Source organism: Vitis riparia, chromosome 6 (assembly GCF_004353265.1).
Source record: "Vitis riparia cultivar Riparia Gloire de Montpellier isolate 1030 chromosome 6, EGFV_Vit.rip_1.0, whole genome shotgun sequence".
NCBI lineage: Eukaryota > Viridiplantae > Streptophyta > Magnoliopsida > Vitales > Vitaceae > Vitis > Vitis riparia.
Genome location: NC_048436.1, coordinates 20,667,104 through 20,694,189, shown reverse-complemented (window position 1 = coordinate 20,694,189; position 27,086 = coordinate 20,667,104). Strand labels below are relative to the sequence as shown.

The 27,086-nt window shown below is 37.0% G+C and overlaps 1 protein-coding gene across 1 annotated transcript; it reads right to left on the bottom strand.

Annotated features, from left to right (window-relative positions):
- Window positions 1–186: 186 nt before the first annotated feature.
- On the bottom strand, window positions 187–27,086 carry LOC117916184 (outer envelope protein 80, chloroplastic). The gene is made up of 16 exons (XM_034832085.1): window positions 26,416–27,086; window positions 22,541–22,634; window positions 22,296–22,378; window positions 22,077–22,174; window positions 21,858–21,927; window positions 14,968–15,061; window positions 14,246–14,327; window positions 14,071–14,109; window positions 3,762–3,915; window positions 3,533–3,673; window positions 2,976–3,046; window positions 2,771–2,849; window positions 2,579–2,694; window positions 1,975–2,122; window positions 1,273–1,342; window positions 187–646 (listed from the first exon to the last, which is right to left on the bottom strand). The coding sequence occupies exons 1-16, from the start codon at window positions 26,941–26,943 to the stop codon at window positions 492–494; spliced, it is 2,022 nt and encodes a 673-aa protein (XP_034687976.1). The 5' UTR covers window positions 26,944–27,086; the 3' UTR covers window positions 187–491.

Sequence of the window (27,086 nt, the reverse complement as noted above, 5' to 3'; positions counted from 1 at the left end):
CCTGCATCCTCCTGGGAGAAGATTCAAGCTCAAGTCTTCAAAATTCAAGTATCGCTAGCTTAAGCACTGGGATGAAGAGTAGACCAGACGTTAGGTTTGGATTGGAATATCAATCGCATCCTCCAAACCTCCTACACACATGCAACAGGGTTTCTAGGAAAAATACAAAAAAATCCATTATGCAGATGTTGTAAAGTAGAATATGATTATTGCTATTTTATAAAGTGTGTTGGTAAGCCTACTCCATGCTGGTGAACTTGTACAGTATTGAGTGTAGTAAATAGCCGTACTTGGATAGAACCTCATATGTCTCTTCTTTTTTTTTTTTCCTTATTATGGAGCTAAACTCCAGAGAACCTCAAAATCATAAGCAATACAAGTAAAACTGTTTGATGCCAGTTGGGGTCTGTACACCAAAAATAAGAAATTGATTGTGCAGAAGAAGAATAACAAATAGCATCTATAACAAGGACAGCATCAAGCCTAGGACCTTAGTTTCGGTGACCAACCCCAAAGTGAAACCTCTGTGCCTGCTGGTCATTAAATGCATATTCAAGTCTCAGAGGCCCTAAAGGAGAGTCCAGTCGAATTCCAAATCCATATCCATATCCACTTCCAGGCTTTAGCCTGGCCCCTGCAGGATCGCCTGAAACAAAGAAAAATAAATAAAGAACATTAAGTTAGAATTCTCAAACATTAAGCAGAAAATGGATTGCATAAGTACAAAAGTAACTACTTGAATGCTCAATTGGTTGAATTGACCATTTAAGCAATGGAGCTGTCTAACCAAGATGGTCTTTAAAATGTTTTAAGGATCCAAAAGCATTGATCTGGTGACTGGAGGTGGTCTAAAATTAGCTGGCAATAATGTTCAACATTAGAGATCACTTAAGTATCAAAAAGTCATCATGCCAACAGGTTGTCCAGCAATGGACAGCAGGGTTGTCCAGCTCAACGGTGACTCTTGTAGGCTTATCGGCTCTACAACTTAGATACATGAAAGGACAGGATTGCCAATCCCTATAGGACAATCCTATTAGGAACACTATTATCATAAATACATTCATTTTAACAATATGACAGAGTAGTGATTATCAAACTTCAAGATGAAAACATGGGAGCACAAAATGCACTTAGGTTCTATGGCTTTTTTTGAAATTGTCCCACTGGCAACTTATTTCATCATCTTTAATGAACATCCAAAGAAAAAAGAGGGAAAGAAATAGAAAAATAAAGTTAGGAAAGTAAATTTTCCAAATAAATAGAACCTACCAGGCACGGTTGGGCCTGATCCAAGATCGGTTCCATAGTCAGCAAAAAGAGCCCCTCCTAATGGCCCATACTGCAAAATACATAAATCACAAGGAAACAATGAGTAGATGTGTTTCATTTATTTAAGAAAGAAAAGGGAGGGTCCAACAACACATCATTTTCTTCCTTTCTACTCCATTTGGAGCTACATCCTCAGTATTTGACCATCTGCACCATTCTATCAACACCCTTTGATGCACCACTTATTCTCTTCTCTTTTATTTTCTTTTTTCCTCTTTTTTCTTTTTTGGTTTGGTAGTCTGTACCACTTACCCTCTTAAGGCCTTCAATATGAATAATATCACTTCTTATAGATGGTGCCTCATCATATGATTGCAAAAGCTTCCCTTAGACATTGTAGAATTTTTATAAGAAACCACTGCTTATATTTCTAATTAGAATTGTTATTGTTCCATCATTTTACTTTCTATCTTGCTTTCCTTAACCCAACAATGACTCAAGTTTTGCTCTAGTTCTACATATATGATACATATCCACCTGTTTTTAAACCCTGTATCAGGAGTTTGTTATGTCTGTCTTGTATTCTTGGAAGCTTCATTCACTTCATGTGCACAACTAGAGTGACATCATCATGGACATAAAATAAACCCTCATTATGTTCCAAACACTGAGATCAGTGAAATCAAATAATTACATTCTTACCAAGGGGAAAGAAATTTCTCCACTACCAACCACATGAGAGCGACCTGAGCCCACAGCACCTTCTTCATAACCTCTCACACTGTTTGTTCCACCAATGGCAAATGCTTCATGAGGAGAGAAATTGCCCACCACATGACCACCAGACAAACTACATGGCAATAAAAACACCACTTCACTTTATTGTGAATAACAACAAAAGCAGCAAACTCATAAACAAACATATAAGCCCTGTTTGGATTGGCTTTTTGAAAGCTATAGGTTCTAATTTAAGCTCAATACCAGTTTTTGTATCCATTTGGATAACTTTATTATAAGAGCTCATGATTAAAAAGACTTAAAGAGAAGCAAAGATCATATTACATCACATGGAAGCCCTTTAATGACTTATAAAGGAAGCTCTTTTATGTTTAATGAACATCTATAGTACCAAGATTGTCGTTTAAAATCATTGCTTTAGCTTCAGCTTTAGCTAGAATCTAAACCAAAAATAAGAAGCTATCCCAAACAAGACCACAATTATGTTGATTGTCCTGTTATTGCCCCATGAAGATGTGATGATAGATTATTTCCTTCTTAAAAAAAAATTCCAAACAGGGAAGCATACCTCAAAAGAAGGCAAGCAGGCCCAATTTCTACACCCTTTCTAGCACGAGCATTTACTCTATTAAAAAACAGCCACTCAGGCAAAACAGGTAATCCCTGTTCCATATTGAACACAAACTGCAGACAACAGGCATAAGTAAGAGGCCGTAGAACATCAAATAATAAATCTGCAAACAGATGATAAAAAACTAACCATTGAAGACCCATGGTCACCAGAACCAGTATAAACACTCTCAAATTTAGCAAGTAATGCATCATCATGGGTATTGCCACTGCACAGTAGGACCAGAAAATTAAAAATGCAAAATCAGAAGCAAGTATAATGTACCACAACTACAATATTAACAACCAAATTACACTTGGCAATCAATCCTATATCAACCTTTAGAGATGTATACCTTGCAGTAAGAGGGCTGCTGTAAAAATCCTTAATAATAGGTTTCCCGTGTTCATCATGAGCACCAGCATGCTGCAAAATTGGGAGTCAACAAAATGAAATGGACAAGATACAGAAACTATGACACAACAAAGACAATAGACTAAAACTTACAATCTAAAGTTCAACCTTTTTCACAATTAACTTCCTAAAAACAGGAGAAAAAAATGCAAAAATTGTTTAACAGAACAGCAGGTAAATATATTGCTATGTTATTTGTTGGAGCACGGGCCAAACAATTCCATAAAGGTATGTACTCCAACATGGGTAAAAATAAACAACCATATGTTCTTTATAAGCAAATAAAGTATATATGAAAAAGTGCCTTAAAGGGGCAAACCCAGTTCAGAAGTCATAATAAGTGAGATAATCCCTCTTGCAAGCATTGTTTAATCACATTATTACAAAGATCCACATCACTCTTTCAGAAATCCCAAGAGCCTTACCAGTTGCACCTTGCCAACAAGCAAGTCAATGGGGAACTAAAGAATCTTAGTATGTTAAAAACTCTTAAACTACCTGAAAAATGAGTCCTACTGTTCCGCTCCAATTTGGCCTGAATGGTCGACTGAATTCAATCCCAGCAGTAACACGGCCAATGGTCAAGCTACTGTTGGCAGGTTGGCCTCCATGAACAAGAATTCCAGGGGTTCTTGAATTCTAAGCCAAAAAAGCAGTCGAAGCTATTAATCAGCTTCCCGCCATGACAAATATTATAGTAGTTAGAGACAAGAACACCTTATATTACCTGAATCATGATTGATCTAGATGTCCGCTTATCATCTCCTTCAATCCATGGGTCTGTGTAATTTATGCGAAATATTGAGTCAACTTGCCCCCTTTCTAATGATACATTGAGCTTTTGGTTTCGTCCGAAAACATTTCTATGGGAATATGCAAAGCTACAACCGGAGTTCAAGGAAATATGAGCAACAATCTAGTGTAATACCAGATGATATCTCCAAAAGAAAAATAAAAAATTAACAAAAAATTACAACATTCTAAAGTAATCAATATTCTCAAACTTCTGAAACAATCATTCCCTCTACTTCACAGTATTGATCATATATTAATGTTTATTTTATAATTATTAAAATTATGTATGTGAGATTAATATGTAGGAGGAAGGCTTTCTATTGTAGATTACATATAGCTCAGCTTACACATATGGAGACTCCGGATGGCACATATGGATTTGACAAAAATGACTATGTATTGAAGGCATCCACAGAGAAAGAGGAAAGCTCTATCATGTGACACACATTGAGGACCACACTTTCTTTTTAATGTTTCCTTTCACATTGTACATAAATTGTTTATTTTTTTATTATCACATATTGAAATTAAAATATTATAAAGTTTAAATTTAAATTTAAATTTAAATTGAGCATGTATATATTGGATACTATATACTACTTACATTATAAAATATGAAAAATAAATAATTAATGCAATAAATTTATAATGCCAAACTTTTTTAACAAAAATAAACCAAAATATTTTTATATAAAATAAAAAATACCAAAACTTTTTGAAAATAAAATGCAAAACCACGTAAAAAACTAAAAAGTTTGGAAATCACACTTAACTTTAAAATATATATATATATATATATATATATATATATATATATATATATATATATCAAGTAAATATCATAGCATATACAAAAAAAATTATTTAATCTCGTTTATTAACAATTATAAAAAATAATCACATAAATTTAGTAACCACCTATATATTAGTCTTGTATACATAATTTTAATACATATAAAATATACATTAATATTTGTTTTAATAAAAAAAATAAACTAAAATGCTTTCAAATATAATATAAATAAAAATAATTTAGAATTAAATAAAATAAAATAAAATAAAACAAAACCTTATAAAAATAAAAAGTCTAAAAATTGGTAGTTAAAATAAGTCCAAAACCATAGTAAGCAACTACAATTTTAATTTTAAGTTCAAAACAGTAGTTGATGAATATTGCTAAGCTTAAACTCAAAACCATAGTCAACTTACTAGAACTACTAACCACTTTTAGGTCTAATAAATCACACTTAACTTTAAAATATATATATATATATATATATATATATATATATATATATATATATATATCAAGTAAATATCATAGCATATACAAAACAAATTATTTAATCTCGTTTATTAACAATTAAAAAAAATAATCACATAAATTTAGTAACCACCTATATATTAGTCTTGTATACATAATTTTAATACATATAAAATATACATTAATATTTGTTTTAATAAAAAAATAAACTAAAATGCTTTCATATATAATAAAAATAAAAATAATTTAGAATTAAATAAAATAAAATAAAACCAAACCAAACCTTATAAAAATAAAAAGTCTAAAAATTGGTAGTTAAAATAAGTCCAAAACCATAGTAAGCAACTATGATTTTAATTTTAAGTTCAAAACCGTAGTTGATGAATATTGCTAAGCTTAAACTCAAAACCATAGTCAACTTACTAGAACTACTAACCACTTTTAGGTCTAATAAATCAAGTTTTGATATATACTCTCTTTCAGATCTAGGAAACAACTCTAAAAGTTTTTTTCCCTTTTGGAACATACAAGAGCAAAACAATCAACCTATTAATATTAGAAGGCCCAAAAGATTTGTTGTCTCCCGTAGGAGTCTAGGTAGTGTCTCAGTCCCAAGGTGGTTGATCATTCTCTTAGATCACATATTGACCATCATCTTGGTAAGCCATATTGCCTCACCAAGTAGCTAATCAAACATGAACCCTCCTCAAACATTCCTCCTTTTGTTCCTTAGCCTACACACTACTCAACCATCCTCCATTTGAAACACAATGGTAAAAAATATAAAATAAAAATAAGTTTGAGAAGCACTAGTCTAGGGATTTTTTTTGTTGGAGAGTCTATTTGAGGGATTTTTTGTATATAATAGGTTAAAATGGTTTACAACTCAGGAGGTCCACACACCTCATGGACCTTATCTTTTCCTTTTCAAGCCCTACAAGAACCCTCCAACAGCTTGTTACCTACATGCAATGGGCGTGTGCTGCAAAAAAGCTTGCTAAATGGGGAGTTGACCTATGGATGGGACTTTGGGTCCCTACACTACGACAATGTTTTTGTATAGGCAAAAATCAAATTTATTAAAAATATAACAAAAGAGCGCACAAAGTACACATAATGCATACACTACACTGCAACAATGTTGGTTCACCTTTTGCAACCATCATATCCTTTTGTCCCTAACCTCACCCCAACTCAACACATGGCCTAACTGCCTACTTTCTCCACCATACGCACCCTTACCTATGATAGAGCCCAAGCCACCTTCTTTAACCTCCAAATGGCCTACTACCCCACTCTTTACAATTACGTTGAACCTTGTCGTTGTTATAGTTCTCAAAGATAAAAACCACACTGAATTTTCCCAACAAATCAATTTTTCCAATCATACACTTAATTCATTATGGCACAGAAAGGAGCTTATGACAATTGTTATTCTCGCCATTCAATTTCCCTCAGGTGTTGTCTTGGTTGGTGAGAAAAGTGATTTTGGGGTAGCACAGAAGTTTTGTTAGGCAGAAGAAGAACAATGTGAAGGATTGTCCCTTAGTGTTTGTTTTGAATCATTTGACAAGAGCAGAACCATTGGATCTTTGATGGTCTGGAGTGTTTAGTTCAATTGTTGAGAGATGCACTTATTCAGTCCTCAATCTTCCATCTAAAATTTGTTTCAGTGTTGGTTGTCAGTCTATGGTGAATTCATTGAATGTTTCAATTTTTGTCATTTTATGAAACCCTTTATATAGTTCATGCGCACTGGGGGGCGCATCCCTCTTTCTTTGATTGGTGCTATACAAATTTTTGGTTTTTTTTCTTTTGCCTATCAAAAATAAATAAATCATAACCAGTCATACTTTCTATTGGCAACCAATTCAACTAGTAATGGCGGTAATGTATGTGAAAAATCATTTTAAAATTATCCATAATGTCAAACGAGGAGGCATTGAGTCTGTTTTGTTTGCCAATTTAAAAACTGGATTTGAATGGCGGTGGTTTCTCCTGGAGGCAAGTGCTGGTTCGGTGTGGATTCAAAGACCTTTGAGATTTCTATCGGAGAGGTCAAAGGGAAAGTGAGTGGGAGAGTCTGCGAAAGAAGCCCAAACTTCTCTTCTTGGGTCCGCTTCAGTGGTAAAGGTTTGGCCTTCCTATTGGAAGGGGTTGAGACCTGCAACAGTCTCAAGATAGGGGAGCATTTCAGAAAATCTTGGGTGGAGGGGGGCAGAAGGTACCAATTGGAGTTGCATAGTAACAAGGTAGGACGTTTTCTGTTTTGCACAACTTGGGATGTGAAAGGCAAGAGATTCTCCTTGGTGTTTCCCGAAGGAAGGGGTGTGGTTGGGGGATGGAAACTCTTGGCTAGAAAGTTGAGAAATTTAGGTTTTTCCTTCGCCCAAAGGGGAGAGGAGCCTAAACCCCTTGGTGGGAAAGAGTACTCCATGGTAGAGGCGAAGACTTCTAGCTCTGCTAAACTTCGTAATGCAGTGTGGTTGGAAATCGAAAAGGAAGTGATTGACAGTAATGAGGAAGTTCTGAATAGGAGCTTGGTGAGGAGATAGGGGGGACTCTCTGACCCACCCCCTGACCTCGTCTCTCTTAAGTCCTGGGCTCAGTCCTTTTGGAGGTTGAAAGGAAATCTTCACTTGGCTCTGTTGGGAAGACCCCTTATCCTCTTCGAGTTTGAAGATGTTGGCGAAGCTGAGTGGGTGCTTCATACAGGGGTGAAGTTGTTTTTTGATTGGTGGAACCTCTCTGTTGGGTGTCTCATTGAGGACAAGGAGTTTCGCGAGGTGTGGGTTAGAATTTTGGGTCTTCCTTTGCATCTTTGGGGGAAAAGTTTGTTCAAAAGTTTAGGGGAAGCTTGTGGTTGTTGACGAGGATACGTCGGAATGCAGGTTGTTGCAGTGGGCTAGGATTCTCATCAAAGTCAGAGGGTGGAACTTTCCCAGTTCCCTGCAGGTGGTGGTTGGTTCCATCAGTTACTCGATCCAGCTGTGGTGGGAGACTCCTCCATGGAAGAGCGAGGTGCACCCCTTGCAGCGTAGCAGAGGAAGGGGGGGAGGGAATGAGGGCGTGGATGGGTCACGCGCCCCTCAAAGAGTAGCTAAAGTTCTTTCTATGAAGGGGGCTAGCCTGGTGTCATTGGATGACCCGCTGATCTCTGCAAAAGGGGAAGAAGGCACCATCCCTGATGTGATGGGAGCAGTTGTTGGTACAGAGATCTTCTGCCCCCTGCAGGTGACGGGTTGGAGCTTAGTGGAGGGAGGTCTTCAATGTTGGGCCAGGCTTTGTTGAGCCCAAAGAAAGATGTTAAACTTAAAAGTCCTCCTTTATTTAAAGCCCAATTAGATTTGGGTCAGGACTGCCCTTTAAGGAGAGGGGGGGAGTTTGTCTTTGGATCCTTTTCTCCTCCTCTCCCTTGTAATTTTCCTCCAGATCGGTGCCCTAGCAACTCATCGACTGTGTTAGCCTCCTTTGAAGGCCCCAATCCTTGCACATCAACTCTAATGGTTTCGATGGCAGCTTTGAAGCCTTCGGTTGACGATGTCCTTCTAGAAGAAGTCCTCAGATTCCAAGGTACACTCTCTTCATCCTGTACTTCTTGGGAGGAAGGGCCTTCTTCTTCTTCTCCTTTCTAGGCTTCGGGTTTTGATGTTGTTGGCAGGGACTGCAGAGGGAGTGTTCTTGTGAAGGTAAGGGGTGATTCCCCGGAGATGGCTTTTCCTGACACATTGGAGAAAGGGGCTGAAGCTGTGAAGGGGCCTCTGCCTATGGTTTTGCCATACAGCTCAGAGGTCGTCTTCCCCAAAAATGTTTCTCTTGATTAGGGCTTGCCTTCCGACAAGGAGCTCTCCAGGTTCAAAGAGTTTAGCAGTTTTTTGGGAATGTCGATTACGGGTTGTGATAAAGAAATCTGCTTGTTGCTGAGTAAGTTGTGGAAAAAGGCTGGTAGCGGGATCCCTTGTAAAGGGAGGAAGAAGAAATCAGTGCTTGTTTCTCGCTTTGAAAAAGAGCTTAAGAGGTTGGATTGTTCGGTTAGTCATGGAGATTCTGCGCTTGCATCCAGAAGAAGTGGCAAAAACTATTGAGAGCTAATTATGGTGGATTGATGAAGATCAAAACCCTCTCTTCGAATGTTAGAAGACTCAATGACGGGGAGAAACGAAAACTGCTTAAGTCAGTGGTTAGGTCCCAGAAGGCAGATTTGGTTTGTCTTATTAAGACAAAGATGCAAGAGATGTCGTTAAAGGTGGTGAAAAGTCTAGGTGTTGGTAAGTCTTTGGATTGGGGTGCAGTTGATGCTAAGGGAGCGTCCGGAGGCATCTTGATCTTTTAAGATAATAGAGTTTTGGATCTTCTGGAGCTGGAGTGCGGAGCTTTCACCATCTCGGGTCGTTTTAAGAATGTGGAAGATGGTTTGCTTGGGCATTCACTGGTGTCTATGGTCTAGTCCTCTCAAGGGGAAAAAAAAAAAAAAAAGACTTTTCGGATGAGTTGGGTGCAATTAAAGGTCTGTGGGACGATCCCTGGTGTGTAAGGGGAGATTTCAACTCTATTAGATTTCCAGGGGAAAAGAGGAATGAGTTCAATTTGACAGCAGAGATAAGAAGGCTCTTCGAAGTCATCGAGGAACTGAGACTAAAGGCTTTACCCCTTTCTAGTTCACGTGGTGTGGTGGCTCTAACTCTCAAGTTGCATCAAGGTTGGATCACTTTTTAGTATTTGATGAGTGAAAGGACCACTTTCCAAGTATCTTCCAATGCACTCTTCCCATAATTGCCTCTGATCACTTCCCATCACTCTAAAGGGTGGAGGGGTTAAAAAAAGGGCAAGACCCCTTTCCGTTTTGAGAATATGTGGATGTTAGCAGAAAGAGCTAGTAAGGAAGAAGTGGACTAAGTATCCAGTTGTTGGGAGTAGTAGTCATTGCCTTGCTGAGAAGTTGAAGGCTCTAAAAAAGGATCTCAAAATCTAAAATAAAGAAGTTTTGGCAATGTCCCCTTCAGGAAATTAGAAGCCTTTTCTCGAGTTCAATTCTGGGATTCCAAGGAGAGAGTTAATCCCCTTTCTATTGAGGAGGCAAAGGCTAGAAAAGAGGCTTTAGAGGAGTATAAGAAATGGGCTTTATTGGAAGAAGCTTCATGGAGATAGAAATATGGGGAAATCTTGTTAAAGGAGGGCGACAAAAACACCAGATTTTTTCATAAGATGGCCAATGCCAGGGCGAGAAGGAATTTATTATCCAAGGTGAAAATTAATGGGGTTACATTGATTGACGAAGAAGAGATCAAGGTTGGGGTGTGCAAGGCTTATCAGACTTTACTAACTAAAAATGGGGACTAGAGGTCGTGTCTTGGGAGTCTTCAATTTAGAGTGTTGGGAGAAGAAAGGTCCAAAAGCTTAGAAGAGCCATTTTCGGTAGAAAAGGTGTTTGAAGCCCTTTCCAGCCTTTCTGGTGACAAAGCGCAAGGCCCAGACAACTTCACCGTGGTGTTCTGGCACTTTTGCTAGGATTTTACTAAAGCTAAGATTATGGCTCTCTTCGAAGATTTATTCCACCTTGGCACGTTCCAAAGGAATTTAAACTCCACTTTCGTAGTTCTAATTCCACGAAGAAAAAAAAAAGGGTGCGGAAGAGTTGAAAGACTTCAGATCGATCAATCTGGTTGGGGGACTGTACAAGCTTCGCACCAAAGTCCTGGCAAACAGGTTGAAGTCAACTGTGGAGGTGTAGGTTTCAACTAACCAGCATGTCTTTATTCGGGGTAGACAGATTTTGGATGCTACCCTGATCACAAATGAGGTTGTGGATTCTAAGTTAAAGGCCAACGTCTCTAGCCTCTTCCTAAAATTAGACATTGAAAAGGCGTTTGACCATGTCAACTGGGACTGCCTTTTTGTTGTCATGTCTAATATGGGGTTTGGAGAAAAGTGGATTAGCTGGATCAAGTGGTGCATCTCCACCGCTAGCTTCTTAGTCTTAATCAATGAAACCCCTTTCGGCTTCTTTTGAAACACTAAGGGCTTGAGACAAGGCAACCCACTATCTCCCTATCTTTTCATTTTGGTCATGGAGGCTCTCAGTCAGCTACTATCTAGAGCCAATTATGGGGGCTTCGTTGAAGGGTTTAAGATGAGAAGAAGCAGTGGGGAAAGAAGGGATTTGCTCCATCTCTTGTTTGCCGACGACACACTAATTTTTTGCAATGCCAATAGTGAAAATCTGAGATACTTGAGTTGGGTGTTTTTGTGGTTCAAGGAGATCTCCAGTTTAAAAGTGAATAGAGATAAAAGTGAGGTTATCCCCATAGGAAGGATTGAGTCTTTGGAAGATGTTGTTTCAATGATGGGGTATAGAGTTGGGAAGCTCCCTACTTTTTATCTAGGACTTCCTTTAGGTGCCTCCTTCAAATCTTCTAGGGTGTGGGATGCAATGGAGGAGAGATTCAGGAAAAGATTGTCTTTGTGGAAAAGGCAATATCTCTCTAAGGGGGGAGGCTCACCTTGATAAAAAGTATTTTATCAAGTCTTCCAATTTACTTCCTATCTTTCTTTGTTATTCCATGGAATGTGTGTGCAAGACTTAAAAAGATTCAAATGGACTTTTTGTGGGGCAGTAGTGCCTTAGAAAAAAAGGCGCACTAGTTGAATTGGAGCTTGGTTTGTACTGATAAGAAGGAGGAAGGTTTAGGAATTTGTAGACTTGTGGCTCTAAACAAAGCCTTACTTGGGAAGTGGAGTTGGAGATTTGCGGTAGAGAGGGAGTCCTTTTGGAAACAAGTCATCATCAACAAATTTGGGTTAGAGGAAGGAGGGTGGTGTTTGAGAGTAGCAAGGGGAGGCTACGGTGTGGGGGTGTGGAAAGCCATTAGAAAAGAATGGGAAGGTATTCGTTGCAGATCTCGCTTTATTGTTAGGAATGAGAGAAAGGTCAAGTTTTGGAAGGACTTGTGCTGTAAAGACCAAACATTGAAAGAAGCATTCCCTAACCATATACCAATTGGCAGTTAACAAAGATGAGTGGGTGTCAAATGCTTGGGAGGGGAGTGGGGAGTCAGGTTGTTGGAATCCTCACTTCTCAAGGCATTTTAATGATTGGGAATTGGAAGAGGTGAAGGGTTTGTTCCGAAAATTGCACCCTTTGGTAGTGACAAGAGAAGTGGAGGATGCTTTGAGTTGGAAAGAAACTAAGGATGGCATTTTCTCTATTAGATCCCTCTACCGCTCCTTCACGAGGGCCTATAGTGACCCTTTTACTTGGGGTCTTATTTGGAGGTCTTGGGCTCCTATGAAGGTGAGCTTTTTTGCTTGGGAAGCTTCTTGGAATAGAATTTCAACCATCGACCAGCTCAAAAAGAGGGGATGGAATATGTCGCATAGGTGCTACTTGTGTAAAGAGAAAGAGGAAACTAGTGATCATTTAATCTTGTTTTGTAAAAAGGCTACAATGCTTTGGAGTTTGATTTTCTCCCTTTTTGGTGTGCAGTGGGTTTTGCATTCTTCAATTAAAAGGAATTTGTTTGGTTGGCATGGTGCCTTTGTGGGTAAGAGGAGGGAGAAGGCTTGGAGGGCTGTCCCTATATGCTTAATGTGGACCTTATCGAAGGAAAGAAATGAAAGAGCATTCAATGATATCGAACGGTCAAACCAAGCTTTAAAACATTCCTTTTTGTATACTCTTGTAAATTGGGTTAGGGTGTTTATAGAGGATCATACTTTGTCTATGATTGACTTTATAAAATGGCTATATACAGCTAGGGGAAAGGTTTTTTGTCTTCTTCACCTAGTTTTTTTGGCGTTCTGATTGTATACTTCGTGTGTATTGTTTTCGCCATTTCTAGGCACTTCTAATACAAGCTCTACTTACCTATAAAAAAAAAATGTATGTGAACAATCAACATGGATAAACTATTCTAGACCACTTGGCCAAAACACCATTTTAAACAATTCAACGCAATGGAGTATCGGATCATTCAAAATCATCTAGTAATCTGATTTTCCACCATATAAACTCCTTTAATAAGTGATACAATATACAGCTATACATGATGATCAACAACTATTTATACAAATTTATCTTCTGAAATTTGATCCACTATTCCTACAAGTAAAAAAAGACATTAAAATTAAACTACTAGTTTTGGTTTAAACTATTAGAATCCTTTTCTTAATTTGTTTCTATCTTAACTAATAAAATCCTATTTTACTTTAGTAGCATATTTTTTCCATGCTTTATTTCTAGGGATATAATAACTTGGCATTTCTGGGTTAGCACTTAGAACTAAAAAATGTAGGGTTCATGAATCTCCAGACTACATGGTTTTCTTTTGTAAATGTTTCAACAATTTGTGGTGATATATCCTAAGAATTTATCAAGGCAATGTATGGAAGGGAATTTCTTGCCTAGACTACTTCATATCCAGTAAAGGCCACCTGCCCATGAGTCTCTTAGATGCTATGACTAAACTGAACTATTGAATTTCACTAATTTCTCATAAGATAGTATAAAACAGTCATGTATGAAGAAGAAATCTAAAAGTCCAGTATCAAATGAAATGAAATAAAATAAATAATTAAAACTGGAAGAAAATTCACATCTTTCTAGATATCAATCCAATCCCAGTTAAAATCCTTCAGACCAACCAAACCTCTTCAATGAATATCAAATCAATTTCATCTAAGAATATTTTCCTTTTTCCCTTCAAAAAAAAAATGAGAAAAGATAAGGAAAAAAAGGGTACTCAGAGAAATAGTCCAAGATATCACCTGAAATCCCAATGTATTCAAGCTTGTGTAAACTAAAAATGCACATAAAAACTAACAACTCAACAAGTGTCACAAGAATGAGAAGGCACCTTGATGAATTGTGATACCAATTGCCAACAACAATGCATATCAGCTCATTTGTGAGATGCAGACAAAGGATGCAGTATATAGAACCACAAAAGATGTCACCTAGGTACTGTAGTCTGTAACTTACCTTCCAATTAATCCTGATAGTGGCCGACTAGTTGTGATCCTACAAAGGAAAAGTATCACCAATTACAATTTTTTTTCATAAATACAACTTAAATGATATAAATATTAAAATTCAATATACACATAAATCTAGTGACATGGTATTGTTAGCTGGCCACCATGATAACATCACTTACCCTCTTGAAATTCCTCCACCAGCAGAAAAACCTCCACTTACACGCTCAACAACATTCATCACCAAATCAATCTTATCACGATCTGCAATGTTGCAACAAAAGTTTTGCATTTCAGAACAACAAAAGAAAAGAAATTTTTAACTTTAAAGACACCAATGTATTTACACAATTTTTTTATAAGTAGCCTTTTTCCCCCAGGGAATTTGAACCTACAGGCTAGAATCCACCACATCCCCATCCCCATCCCAACCCCTTTCCACTTGAACCATCAAGGGCACCAACATATGTACATGCACAGACATAACCATTCCAACATGTATATTGTTTTATAGGTACCACCCCTTTTTCCTGGGAATCAAACCAGAAAACCCCCACATCCCCATCCCAACACCTTGCCACATAAGCCAGGCCTCAAGGGCACCAACATATGCACACACCCAGACAAAACCATTCCCACATGCATAGAAGCATCTCCAATTATTTATGCATATAAATTTGTCAATAGTTCATCATGCAAGTAGAATGACATACTAACAGTTATAAACACAGGGAGCTGCCTAGTGTTGACTAGAAACTTTTCTCTCATTATGTTCTACACCTACAGTTCCAACTCTAAATTAGATGGCACTTCCAGTTCATAAAATTCTTAAAAATCTACAAAGGATTTTTCATATGCACAACATTTTAAAAAAATAAAATAAAACAAATAACACCCATCTTACCTCCTACAGATTGGTGAATAATAGAAACATCTTCCATTATTCCCATTGTTAACACAGTCTCCGCATCTCTTTTTCCTTGGATCAAACTATACACCTACACAGAAAGTAATTAAATAGAAAAATCCTCATTAGTCAAAGGATGTAGCTAAAAACTATTGTACTAAGCCTGGAATCAGAGATAATACAATGTTATCCAAAGACCAAAGAAAAAATAATATTTTAAGGCAATAAGTAAAGTTGTTAAAAAAGTATAAGAAAATACTTCAGTACACTATCACAATGGAGAAGTAGGTATTAGTGTCAAAGAAATCCCAAATTAAGTCCTTATTGAATACAAATGAGATGAAATATGTTCAGCTAGAAGGCAATGAGTCACTATAAGGAAAATAGGGAAAAGACCAATGCAAATTGAAGTAAAACTCAGTAAATCAACATGCCGACACCTACATGGCAAACAAAGCTGAAATTAGGGTAATACATCTGGACTTCAACCATTGAATTTTTTGAATCTAATAAAATCACAAATAGCAATACTAAGAATATCCGTTTTCTAACTAAATCATCCTTTTGACTTGCCATGGACTAACTTGGATGAAAATGGTTCCATGCAATGATGAGGAATAGTGTCTGTATTCATTTTTTTTATAAGTAAACGCACAGAAAAATGATATATATAAAGAAAGAAAAGGGCATCTGAAGGCCGACCCAAAGCATGTGGGGGTATACAAGAGGTGCCAAAAGGCAAGAACAAAAAGAAGAGCAGATACAAAAAATCTCACCAGCCCTCATCTAGTATGTATTCATAGTTCCATGTACACCAACAATTAAAAATAAATGAATAAATAAAAGAAAAGAAAGGTACAATGAAATTCAAGTTTGAAAACTATTAATCCTTTCTTATTTAATTGACGTACAACTCCACAATAATATTGAGATGCTTGATTTAAGTTTTTTTCAAATTCATAAATAACATGCTCTCCATGACACTGCTATGCCAATTTAGATTGAAATGAAAATCATTATTGTGTCAGAATAGCTCAATCCTTGGAAGTAGAAAAGCTTACAACACCTATATTATGCAGAGGAAATACCAAATGGTGGTTGAATCTGTTTTAGGGTCCTTTCAAAGGAGAAGCATATCCAAGCAGTCAATGCTAAGTTGCATCTCAGGATGATAGTCTAACAATGCAATGGTGACATAATCCTATAATAATGATGTGGGAAGATGGTAAGAGAATGATTAGCTTAGGGGAAGAGCAATCCGATACTTGTGGGAGGCAATAGCTGCATAGCGAGAAGGTCACAAGAAGCACTCTGGATTATCTTTTACATCTATAACTACCTCAATTTGTTTCATGAAGGGCTAACCGGATTTTTATTTTCTTTTTTAAGTCTTGAAAGTCTTTCCTTTTAAGTGTCACAAAGAGCTCTAGAAAATGTCTTTCAAATCTCTAAATTTCAAGGGTGACAAAACGCCTTCGAACATCTTGCAAGTCTCTGAACATTTTAGGTTTAAGAAGTCAAAAAGAGTCTACATTGTTTTTCAATTGACTACCTTCTTCTATTTTAGAATAGCTCTAACTTAGAAATTCTTTAGAACTTTATCCATAAAGGTTCTAAAGCACTTTCTCCAATAAATTTAATAGAGTTTCAAAAGTCTCTTCTCTTTGATAAGAGTATGCCTATTTATAGAAAGGATTGATCTTCGTTCCCGAAAGATTCCTAGCTAACCTATGAACTAATTAAGAATGAAATTTCATACATCACAACATGACTCTTCCTAACGGCAAAGCTAAAATCTTCAAGCCAACCAAGCTTCAACCAAGGCCTTGACATTGTAACATGTCAACAAAGAAAACCGGCACGATCCCAAAGAAAAAATCGATAAGCTCATGTGAGGGGTATGCGTTCCTTAAATAGATGTTGTTTTGTGCAAGGACGGAGAGGAGTTAAATAACCATATTCTCATCATCAACAACAAGGCTCACTTGCTTTGAGACCTTTTCTTTTCATTGAATCCTTCCAAACAATGTAGAGACTTGCTCCCAAGATGACATAGACCTCGATGGCAAAGATTCGTAGAAAGGTGTGGAGAATCGCTCCAAACTGAAGAGTGTAATGGTAGAACTTTTAGAGAAAAGAAGTGTTCGAGTTTGTTGCCAAACAGTTTTTTCTTAAGAACTTTTTGGGATTGGTCTCAGATCCCTCTGAGGTTTGATCTCTCTAGGTTGGACTTTATTGACAATGGAAGTCAACATATAGCCTTCCATTTCTTTTCTCTTAGCAACTTTGTATACCTCCCATGTACTTGAGCCTCACCTCCCTTTTTATTAGTGCCTTTTAATACGTAATAGATGGACTATCAAACTAACCTGACACAGTTGTGAAGACACGAAATAATATTGGTGCAAGTGCAGAAGCCTTGTCAGATCTGCTCATTTCACACTGAAAAGGGCAAATTCTTTTTTAATTCTTTTTTCTCAAATGATTTTTTTTCCTTCTTTTTTTTTCATATATGCGCTTTCTTCTCTCTTTTTTCCAAGATTATTTTAACAAATAAAATTAATGGGTTTCCACAAATAAACTTGACTGGTTTTCAGTATTTTTTTAAACAATGGCAAAGAACAAAAAAGTTTGAAGAAGAAGAGATAACAAAGGAGTTTATTAGAAGCCAGGTTTCACAAGCAGTTGATGTTTGATCTGTTCAGTATTCATTGGGTGCAAACTGCTACCATTAAGGAGGCTCCATTAGGGTGGCACGATTTCTTTATTGACAAAAGGCATAAGAAGGTTTGGAGAACAGCTCCCTTATGTATTTTTTTGGACTGCTTGGAAGGAAAGAAATCACAAGTCGTTTGATAATAAGGGGCATTCAGATCAATTTTTTGAAGAATTCCTTTCTTAGCAATTTGTTTACTAGGGTAAAGATGTACATAGAGACAGATTTTGTAGAGTGGTTAGGTTCTTGTTCAGAGAGAGTGTTGTTTCTTTGTGTTCCCTCTTGTTTTTAGTGCTTTTAGGCACTATTTGTATGTGTCTTGTATACTTTGTTGTGTCCTTTTGGCACTTTAAATATATCATGCTCTCTTTTTTATCAAAAAAAAATGATCTTATTAACCATATGAGAGATTATTTAGGGATAAAGGAGCAAGTCAATTTTCATAGGGGAAAAAATAAACTTGCATTGGAAATAGAATGACATTGATGGTTGTAGCTATTTTTATTTACATTTTAAGAGACGTGGGGCACTTAACCTCCCTTAAGAGCATCTTTTTTTCTTGAGAAGAAATATGGAGAAAGATTTTGACCCTCAACATTTTGGCAAGAAGCGGGTGATCAATGGTGAATAGATGTATTCAATGCAAGTCTATTGATGAATCAACAAACCACATTCTTATTCACTGCAATAAAACCAGGCTGCTATGAGGTTTTTTTATTAGTTTTTTATCGGCAATCTTCAAAATTCATTGGGTTTTCTCACAGTTGATAAAGGAGCTCCTTATTGAATGGAAAGTTCAAGACATGAATAAGGGGAAAAAGAAAGTTTGGCATTGAACTCCCTTTTGTTTGTTTTTGAGAATTTGGAAAGAGCACAATGTAAAACCTTCAAAGAGGAATCCTATAAAAAAAACCTTCAAAGAGGAAGAGCTATCAGATCAAGAATTGAAAGAAATCTTCATCAAGTGCCTTATGAAGTGGTCAAGGGTGTCAATGGGGTTGGCAAACTTTTTTTTTTTTTGATAAATAATGGAGTTGGCAAACTATTCACAATTAAATGTTTTTGATCGCTTAAGTTGGGGATGGGTGTTTCTTTCTGCAGTTCCTTTTGTTGGCAGTTTTCTTTAACTTTGTGGTACCTCATGAATACCCCCTCTATACATATAGGGTGCATCCCCTTTTATTAGATTTTTTTAATCTCATTTATTTTCCTCTAAAAAAATACTTATAATTTTTATAATTTCACATGTAATTAAGTCTTAGCAAGAAGCATAGACTTATAACATAAGTTTCTAATTGAAATCATGTAATGTTTTATTAATTTTAAAATAATAAGATTTTAAGAAATATATTTGGACTAAAAATGTGGTGCAATTCAAATTGTATCACCTTTTATCAATTTTAAAATAATAAAATATAGTCCCAACCTTAAAATGAGATAATAAAAAAATAAAAGAATACATCACCTTAGTTTATTAAACGATAAAATAAAATAATCAAAATAATAATCCTGCAATTTTGGGAGTATAGTTTGATTATAAAATCTTATGTTTTTTATATATTTGCTTTGTTTACCTATCAAAAAAAAATTATAAAATCTTATGTTTTCTATACACAACATACCACTGTAGCAGAATATATAACAATTACAAAGGCATTTACTTTACCTAGCAATAATCTTATTCAAATTTATACCTAAATAGAACGATAGACAATACAAGTACCACCAACAATGATTAATATTAGAATTTCCCATAGTATTATATTTTATTGGAAATAAAATAACAAAAATATCAAAGTAAGAATCTTAATATTATATATATATATGAGTATGGTTTCTAACCTTGTAGTTATCTTAGAGAACTTCCTGCTTGATGCTAATCTAAGTATATTATATGTTGCAATCCCCATACTTGCACCCATTATTAGATTCTTTTTTAGCCTAGTCCCCATATCATAAGGTTTTGGAATCCGAGGGATCAGACTCCTAGACAAGTACTCATATCCAACAATTGTACTTGAACCCATGTAACATAGATTTTAATATATTTCCTCTACTTGCTTATCCAAAAGAAAAAAAGAATGCAAAAAAAGAATTCCTAAGATACCATAGAACCCTTTGAACCCTATCATGAACCCAAGCAAGCATTAAGCATCAGTGTGCATTAAGGATAAGGTGGTTATTGATCAAATTTTCCACATTGTACCAAGTGAGCCTCACTTTCAAGGAGCCTTCTTGCAAAATTTGCACCGGATGCTTGTTCATAGTTTTCATGGCACTTTTTGATAGACAGAGCTTATTCACATTTAACATTGCATATCACACCTAGAAGGTGTCATTTAACCATTGCCTTGTGCCATTATAAGTGTCACCCACTTGTTGGCCTACTAGTATAATCTAAAAAAACCACCCTCCTACATTATTGACATTCTATGTTCAAGGTTACTTCCTGACAAAAATACATATCTTTTGATAGACAAATAAGAATAAATATAATAAAAAAAGCACCTAATGCCAAATAGAAATAGGACATCTTTATAACATATACAGACACATCCATGGAAACGCTCCATGTGGTCCATTTACCACAGCAAACAAAAATGCCTAAAAGTTCAAATCAATATACACATTATGTCATGTTCACACCATTGGAAACTGGTATAGCAGTCATGAGATTGTGAAGCTGAATGAGAAGAAATGAACTCAAACCAAATTACTAGTGGTGTTAGTGTTAATATTATCCCCCCCAACTCCCCTAAATGTGTGTAGCTTAGAGATAATGCCTTTTAGCAATGAATCAGATTTCCAGAGTTTGAAACTCCCCACTAGTGAAATGGTATATGGTAGAGAGCCAAGCTTATACCATCTAGGATTAAATAGTTTTTTTTTATATATAAGTAAACCAAAAATTCATTAAAGAAGAGGCAAAAAGCCACACAGCATACAGGTGGTATACAAGGCGGCTAAGGCCTCTAAAACAAAAAACCAAGAGAGACTCACCACCCCTTAAGTGGATGTTAACCACTCCAAAAAGCCTATAAGGGGGAGAGACTCCTCACCTATAAACAATCTAGCCCAACTCCATTAATTACAAACAAAAAAATTCTTGAGTTTCTGGATATTCAACACACCCCCTAAAGGCTAATTTATTTCTCTCCTTCCAAACAGTCCAAAAAATACATAACGGGATAGATTTCCAAACCTTTTTCCTTTTCTTCCCCACAAAAGAGCCCCTCCAGCTAATTAAGACCTCCTTTACAGTTTCTGAAAAGACTCACTTAACATCTACTAACCCAAGAACAATATCCTGCAGGACTCTAACCACTATACAGTGTATAAGAATATGATTTACATTTTCTTCTTCACAACCACACAAAAAACAGCAATTTGAGAGTTGTAACCCTCTTTTCTGAAACCTATCAAGAGTAAGCACCTTCCCCCACGTCGCCTCCCAAGCGAAGAAAGCGACTTTGGTTGGAACTCTATCCACCCAGATACATCTAGGATTAAATAATTGAGTAAATTTGTGTAATGGAAAACTCTCTCTCAAAAATCTTAGAACTAGTATCCTAAGCCTAAGGCTTGTGGGGAGACAGTCTTTTCTTTTACTTGATGTTTTGGTCATCCTCGTACACTTTCTAGGTACTTGGATATTACCTGTTTCAGTTCAGCACATGCTAATTGTTTTTATACAAAAGACAAATGAATCGGTAGTTATTACCTAGGTTACTAGGAAAAAAATACTCTTAATTCTTATTTTACTTTAAATGATCAATAAGTAGAATTCAATCGCTCACAAATTTGTGAGTGTCTCGACGAATTAATAAAAGAGATGAAGAGATTCCAAACCAATAAAGCGACAATCATATCCACTAGAAGACACCTTTTCAATGATAATATTATACTAATGGATGACAAGAAAACCAAAGAAAATCATTTTTCCCTGAAAATTGATCATATTGATAAAGGAAAGAAAATATACCAGTAAGGCAATGGAAGGTTAAAAATGCAGCTATGGTGGAGACTCGCTCATTAATGAGTGTCACCCTCACTTTAGATTCTTCTTAAAAACACACTTTCAGCTTCTTCTTAAATAGACACTTTACCTCAATATTTATTTACTAGAAATATCATCTGTTTACATAAAAAAGACTAAGGTCCATGTGAATACCTGTCCCTTTTTAGTTGTAAGTTGTCGAAGTATTGTTTCAGGCTTTGTCTTCCCTATGGTTGGCTCACCACTGAAGATAAAGAGTTGGGAATATAATATTACTCATGAAATCTAAACATACAAGTTCATCAAATAAGACATACAAGTGTAAGTGTGTCTATATATATACACACACACATGTGCATTGTGTAATAAAGATCAACTCAAAGAAGTTCTTACGTCTTCCTATCAAGGAAACGCACGGAAATATCATTGACTTCAGCTTCTGAAACTTTTAATCTAATAATACCCCCAGAAAGAATTTCAACACCTGAAACCTGTCAATGATTAAAAATAATTGTCCATTAACATGAACAGGTTACAGTCCAAATCATGACAAACTATGACTAGTATACAAATAAACAATTGCAAATATGATATCCTAGATGAAGCACTAACCATGCCAAAAAGGCCCCTTTCATTGTACCAATCATTAATGGAAGTTATCACGTCATCCAATCGCCTAATATTAACCACTTTTCCTGCAACACTTGACACCAAAATTAAAAGACAATGGAGGTTTCACATGAGCACATTTGGAAATATGTGAGCCAAAAAGGTAAATAATGTGATATATATATATATATATATATATATATATATATATATATACATAAGCATAAATAAATATAAACAGAACATACCATATCCATCACGGAAAGCATCCTCTAGAAACTTCGATGGAAGAACATTAGCTCCTTCACATACCAACCCTTGAAACTCCTGGTTTGGTTCTACCTTATGCCACAAGAAATCAATGTTAAAAAAACAAATCCATGCCAAACTACTGCCACCCCACCCCCCACACCACCAAAACAAATATATAAATAAGAAAAAAAAACCAAAAAAAAAAAAAGGAATAGATCTTTTTAATTTTCCGGGATCTCACTCAACTTGGATCATTACATTGATTTTCAGCCTAACTAATTACAATTGATGAACCTCATGAAAGCCTGACATCATAGCAAAGATAAAAGGATATCAAGGATCCAAATCTAGAACCCTGGAACCCACTGAGTGTTAGTATATATTAATTAACCCAAGCCATTTGTTTATTAACTTAATCCTTACCTTACAAGATCAGCATTCCACATCAGCAATAAAATGTGAAACATCAGCAGTTTTTCCTTCCTTTCTCATTCCCAGGATGGTTAATCATCTACAATTTTGGTTATACAGAGGACTGTTTATTTCTTGCAGTCTTTACAAGAATACTAAAAGCTTTCTTGTATTCACCGTGTGCTAACATTTCCTTGCCAATACTTTTCTGGTGTTGATTCCTAAGAAAGGAGGAGCAGAGGAGTTAGGAGACTTCAGGCTCATCAGCCTATTGGGGGGTCTTTATAAGCTGCTGGCAAAGGTGCTGGCCAACAGGCTTAAGAAAGTTATAGATAAAGTCGTATCCCAAGATCAGAACGCGTTTGTTACAGGAAGGCAGATTCTTGATGCGTCTCTAATAGCAAATGAAGTGATCGACAACTGGAAAAAGAAGGGGGACAAGGGGGTTATCTGCAAGCTAGACATAGAGAAGGCCTATGATAGCATTAATTGGCATTCCCTCCTGAAAGTCATGGAAAAAATGGGATTTGGTGCTAAGTGGTTGAGGTGGATGTGGTGGTGTATATCCACAGCCAAATTTTCAGTTATGGTGAATGGATCGCCAGCTGGTTTCTTTTCGAGTGCCAAAGGGTTGAGGCAAGGGGACCCACTGTCCCCTTACCTTTTTGTTATGGGGATGGAAGTTTTAAGCATCCTTATTAGAAGGGCTATGGAGGGGGGATTCATCTCAAGGTGCAAAATTCAGTGTAATAGAGGGCGGGCTGTCCACATTGCTCATCTGCTTTTCGCTGATGACACTATTGTCTTTTGTGAGGCAAAAAAGGAATACTTAACGAATCTAAATTGGATTTTGTTTTGGTTTGAAGCCGCGTCCGGATTAAGAATTAATTTGGCTAAAAGCGAGATTATACCCGTAGGGGAGGTGCAGAGGGTAGAGGAGCTGGCTGTGGAGTTAGGGTGCAAGGTGGGGCAGCTTCCGTCCGTGTATTTGGGGCTGCCTCTAGGGGTGCCCAACAAGGCTGTTTATGGGTGGGATGGGGTTGAAGAGAAAATGAGAAGGAGACTTGCTCTTTGGAAGAGCCAATATATATCAAAAGGTGGGAGAATAACCCTAATTAAAAGCTCAATGGGTAGCATGCCAGTGTATCAGATGTCGCTTTTTCGCATGCCCATTTCTGTGGCAAAAAGGTTAGAAAGACTACAAAGAAATTTCTTATGGGGGGGGATCCATGGAGAGGAAAGCTCATATGGTTAAATGGGATGTAGTGTGTGGGGACAAGAAGAATGGGGGGTTGGGAATTAGGAAGCTTACTATCATGAACAAAGCGCTTCTTGGCAAGTGGACTTGGAGATTCGCTTCGGTTAAGGAGGCTCTTTGGAAGCAAATGCTGGTGGCTAAGTATGGTCAGGAGGAGTATGGTTGGAGGACCAAAAAGGCTGTGGGTGCGTGTGGTGTGGGGGTGTGGAAGGAGATTTTAAAGGAAGCTGGTTGGTGCTGGGATAAAATGGGGTTCAAAGTGGGAAAGGGGAATAAAATCAGTTTCTGGACTAATGTGTGGTGCGGGGATGCAGCGCTATCACAAAGATTCCCGCATCTCTACAACTTGGCAGCCAACAGAATTGTGAAGGTTGGAGATCTGTGGGACCAGAATGCTGGGGAAGGAGGTTGGAATTTGTGTTTTATAAGGGATTTTAATGATTGGGAGGTGGAGTTGGTGGGTGAGCTGCTACAAACGTTAAGAGGCATCAGGATAACTTGGGAGGATGACACGGTCTTGTGGAAGGGAGGGGGAAATGGGCAGTTTAGAGTGAAGGATGCGTACAGCTGGTTGGACAGGTCTTTGGATGTCAATTTTCCAAAAAATAAGATTTGGATGGGAAGGGTTCCAACTAAAATCATGTTCTTTGCGTGGGAAGCGACTTGGGGAAAGATCTTGACTCTTGATAGGCTCCAAAAGAGAGGATGGCAGCTTCCGAATAGGTGTTTTTTGTGTACTTGCGAAGCGGAAAGTGTGGATCACTTACTTATACATTGTATAGTGGCTAGAGTTCTTTGGGACTTTGTGTTGGGTTTAGTTGGGGTCAAGTGGGTGTTCCCTAATACTGTAAAGGAGGTTCTTTTTAGTTGGGGGGGGGGGGATTTATGTGGGGAAAAAAAGGAAAAAATTCTGGAATGCTATTCCGTTATTCATTTTTTGGATGGTGTGGAAGGAAAGGAATAGATTAGCCTTTAGGGGGGGGGACTTAGCAATTCAGAGGTTTAAATATTCTTTTGTATGTAATTTGTGGGGATGGGCTAAATTGTACATGGAAGAGGAGCCGCTCTCCCTTTTAGATTTCCTGGAGTGGTTGGCCTCCAGTTGAGGGGCGGTTTGTTTTTTGGTTTTTTTGCTTGTTTTGGGTCTTGTTGCCTGGTATACGCCCTGTATACGTTGGGGTTTTTTTAACCTCTTTAATGAATTGTGCTTGCTTATCAAAAAAAAAAAAAAAACATTTCCTTGCCAATACATTTTCTACTCATTCCTAAGCTTCTCTACTTTTTCCTTCTATTAAATGTCCCCACTGATTCGACATTATCAAAATCATCACAGCAACCATATAATTTCCATCCAATCTTCACAATGCAGTTCATAGTGAGTCCATTTTTTTTTATAAGAATTCATAATGATTCTATAAACACCTAAAAATTCACATATCTAAATACCACTTGAGAGAAAAGCAAAACTACCCACTAATAATGCAAATTAAAATAGCCATTTCTAAAATATTCGAATTATTCACATTTTACAAAACCAAATTAATAAATAGCCAATCATTTTGAATTCAGACCCGAATTGTCCCAAATTTGTCAGAACCACAAGGCAATGCAGTTCATAATGAGTCCATTTTTTTATTTTTTTATTTTTGATAAACACCTAAAAATTCACATATCTAAAATACCACTTAGAGAAAAGCAAAACTACCCACTAATAATGCAAATTAAAGTAGCCATTTCTAAAATATTTGAATTATTCACGTTTTACAAAACAAATTTAATAAATAGCCAATCATGTTGAATTCAGACCCGAATTGTCCCAAATTTGTCAGAACCGCAAGGCCTAAACCATATGCCATCAAAATTCAATGCCAACCAAACATACCCAAACCAAAACTCAAACTCTCAGCAAAATTAGCCAAGGAAATGTAATAAACTGGCCAATTGTATTGAATTCTTCTAAGTTTGTCACGACAGAAAAATTTAAAGCCATCCATTAATTAACCAAAGACACAATATCAGCCCAACATACCCAAAACCAATACTCATTTAAATTTTCAGCAAAACTAACAAAAGAAAATTTTAAAAAAAAAAGTCAATGCTTTCAAATTCTGTTCGCATTCTTTCAAATTTGTCAGAACCTCAAAATTTAAACGATTCAACTGACTAAAATTCCATCAAAAACACAATGTCTTCCAAACATACCTGAAAAACCAATCGAATCCCATCGCGAGTATCGACCGCGACTGGCATACACGACCAAAAAAGGCCGCTATCAATAATTCTATGCACGTCCTCCTGAACCTCACGCACCGTGAGCGCCGAGTTAGGGCGACACGCCTTCAGCGCCGCCACGGCCTCCGCTTCGAGGTCCTTCCTCTCCAGCTCTTCGCCGTCCTTGTTCCGAACCAGAACCTCACTAATCAACACCCTCTCTTCATCTTCCCTCGGGTGGCGAGCAACGGTCTGGCCCTTCGGCTGAGTTGCCGCGACCTCCAACTGAGTCGACTCGGCGGGCTGAGACAATGACAGCGACGCCGAGCAGAGAAGCGGGGATGGTCTGGCGAGAAAATTGAGGGGTTTCCGAAAATTTCTGAACGAGTTAACGAGATGAATCACTGACTTTGTGGCTTCTGTGAGATGGGAGCCTAGGGTTTGGGAAAAGAAGGAAGGGGGTGAGAGAGGGATTTTGAGAGAAGAAGATGTAAATCGAACATCCTCGTTTTTGGACATTGTGGATCAGTGAGCGAAACAAAGATCGAAGACGGCTTTTGGATGAGAATCTGAAAAACCCTAAGCGGAAATCATTTGCCGGAGGTTTATCATTTTCCTATGGTCTGCAAATTTGCAATTAAGGAGATAAACCCTACTCCGTT

Bases quoted from the DNA above. Each gene is read 5' to 3' on its own strand.
- LOC117916184 (XM_034832085.1), bottom strand. From the start codon at position 26,943: ATGTCCAAAAACGAGGATGTTCGATTTACATCTTCTTCTCTCAAAATC. The intron at 22,175-22,295 runs GTTAGTGCTTCA...AATCATTGACAG, and splicing joins AAAGGGGCCTTTTTGGCATG to GTTTCAGGTGTTGAAATTCT. The intron at 2,850-2,975 runs GTATACATCTCT...CCTACTGTGCAG, and splicing joins AGCAGCCCTCTTACTGCAAG to TGGCAATACCCATGATGATG.